The 1975-nt window shown below is 42.8% G+C and overlaps 1 protein-coding gene across 2 annotated transcripts in view; it reads right to left on the bottom strand.

Moving 5' to 3' along the window:
• LOC112139696 (CST complex subunit CTC1) overlaps nucleotides 1–1975 on the bottom strand; it is a 61440-nt gene that overhangs the window by 44798 nt on the left and 14667 nt on the right. For both annotated transcript variants that reach the window (XM_024262519.2, XM_024262520.2), the window contains exons 11-12: nucleotides 1186–1388; nucleotides 909–1078 (exon numbers count right to left, since the gene is read on the bottom strand). In XM_024262519.2, coding sequence (XP_024118287.1) covers nucleotides 909–1078; nucleotides 1186–1388 — 373 coding nt within the window. The remainder of the gene's footprint in view (nucleotides 1–908; nucleotides 1079–1185; nucleotides 1389–1975) is intronic.

Below are 1975 nucleotides of genomic sequence, written 5' to 3'. Positions count from 1 at the left end.
AAATGTATTATTTCAAACTGGTAGCCCTTCGTATGATTCAGTACCCATGAAGTAGCCCGCAGTTTCAAAAAGGTTGGTGACCCCTGAATTAGAGTGTTGAGACTAGCTATGGGGAACATTTAAATATTTCTAATAAATATTATACATATACATAATATACACAATAATAAAACCATAACAGTGTTATGTTTTTCAATAGCCTATATTACACTTTTTATTTATTTGAATCTAACAGCAGCACATTTAAGTTCCTTTCAAAAGAAAATTCAGTCTTAAAAACGTCCTAAAGCAGTAAATATGTTTCAGTTATTTTTGTTATTCTCTCATTTAATAACTGGACAGAAGCTACAGGTATCTGTGCAGCAGAAGGTAATAAACTGAATGTTAAAGTAAAACGTTCTGATTCAATCATTTCACTCAGTCGTCTGACATCAACGTTTTGGTCAAACACATTCATCAGTGTCACATCAGGAGTGGTCATAAACAAGTTCGACTATTATTAGGTCATCTCATAAAAAGGAATAAATAGTAGAATATAACTAACAAACTTATTATTGATACACAATAACAACTAATGATTCTAATTTGAAGCTTCACAAAAGCTTCTGGTGAAGTTTTTAGCAAAACCCTCAAACTCATCACAACTCCAGAGCAACGACTGGATGGGATCTCTCCCTCATGTGGGAATCCCTAAGGTTTCTTCTTTTTTCCTGACTCAGGTTTTTTTAGGAGTTTTTCCTTACCGGGAGGGAGGGTCTAAGGGCAGGGATAACCAGTTTATGTAGTCTGTTTAGTTTTTAACTATTGTTTATATTTTGAAGCCCAGTGAGGCAAATTCTTTTGTGATTTTGGGCTATATAAATAAAATTGAATTGAATTATGTGTTTGTGTGTCTCTGATCCTCCCACCTATCCAGGCCGTGTTGTAACAGGCGGTTTCCCCTCCTCCCTCCTCCCGGTTGGTTTCCGTGACGACACAGCCCACACTTCCTGTAGCGTCTCTGAGCTGCAGAGTCGGACTGAACTCTGAGGAGTGGGGGGGCAGCTCCAACACACCCACCAGCAGCAGGGGGCGGGGCCTGGAAGAGAGGACTCGAGGGTGGGTAAAGGCTTTCAGAGAAAAGGGGCGGAGCTTGACCATCCATCCTGCAGTACAGGTGAAGATGATGAACAGATTCAGGTTTACCTGAGACTGTCCCCCTTCTGAGGATCAGAAACCAGAGTCCTGAAGGACCAGGACAGACCTGATCGGATCTCAGACCTGCTCAGACTGCGACCAGCAGGGGGCAGCAGAGACCTCAGAGACAGAGAGGACCAGCAGAGGGACTGCAGGGACCGGACCAGGTCCAGAACGCTCAGGTTCTGGTGGACTGCAGGATCCACCGAGTACTGCAGACAGAAGAACATCAAAGTTCTGAAGATCTGAACCCAGACTGAACCAGGTCCAGAACACTCAGGATCCACAGAGTACTGCAGACAGAAGAACATCAACAGAGTTCTGAGGGGCTGAACCCAGACTGCAGATTCTCAGGAGAACTTCTGAGGAGGAACATTAATCTGGATCTGTGAAAGATCTAGAGACGGAGTCAGAATTATAGATAAATTAAATGATAAATATCTTAGAAACATTTTTCAGTCATTGTTCAAACAGTAAATTAGACCATGAGGAGGTTTAAACCTGAGAACTTACAGGTTAGAATTTGAACCAGAAACTGAATCCATGTTTTGGATCTCAGAGAACAGACAGTCCTAAAGAGAGTTCTGCTGACTCTGAAGAGGACAGATGATAGTGGAGGAGGAGGAGGTTCTGATGGAGGAGGTTCTGATAGAGGAGGGTCTGATGGAGGAGGTTCTGATAGAGGAGGTTATGATGGAGGAGGTTCTGATAGAGGAAGTTCTAATGGAGGAGGTTCTGATGGAGGAGGTTCTGATGGAGGAGGTTCTAATGGAGGTTCTGATGGAGGAGGTTCTGATGG

This window comes from Oryzias melastigma, unplaced genomic scaffold (genome assembly GCF_002922805.2).
Source record: "Oryzias melastigma strain HK-1 unplaced genomic scaffold, ASM292280v2 sc00342, whole genome shotgun sequence".
NCBI lineage: Eukaryota > Metazoa > Chordata > Actinopteri > Beloniformes > Adrianichthyidae > Oryzias > Oryzias melastigma.
The sequence above is the reverse complement of the archived record's forward strand: the minus strand, read 5'-3'. Positions and strand labels throughout refer to the sequence as shown.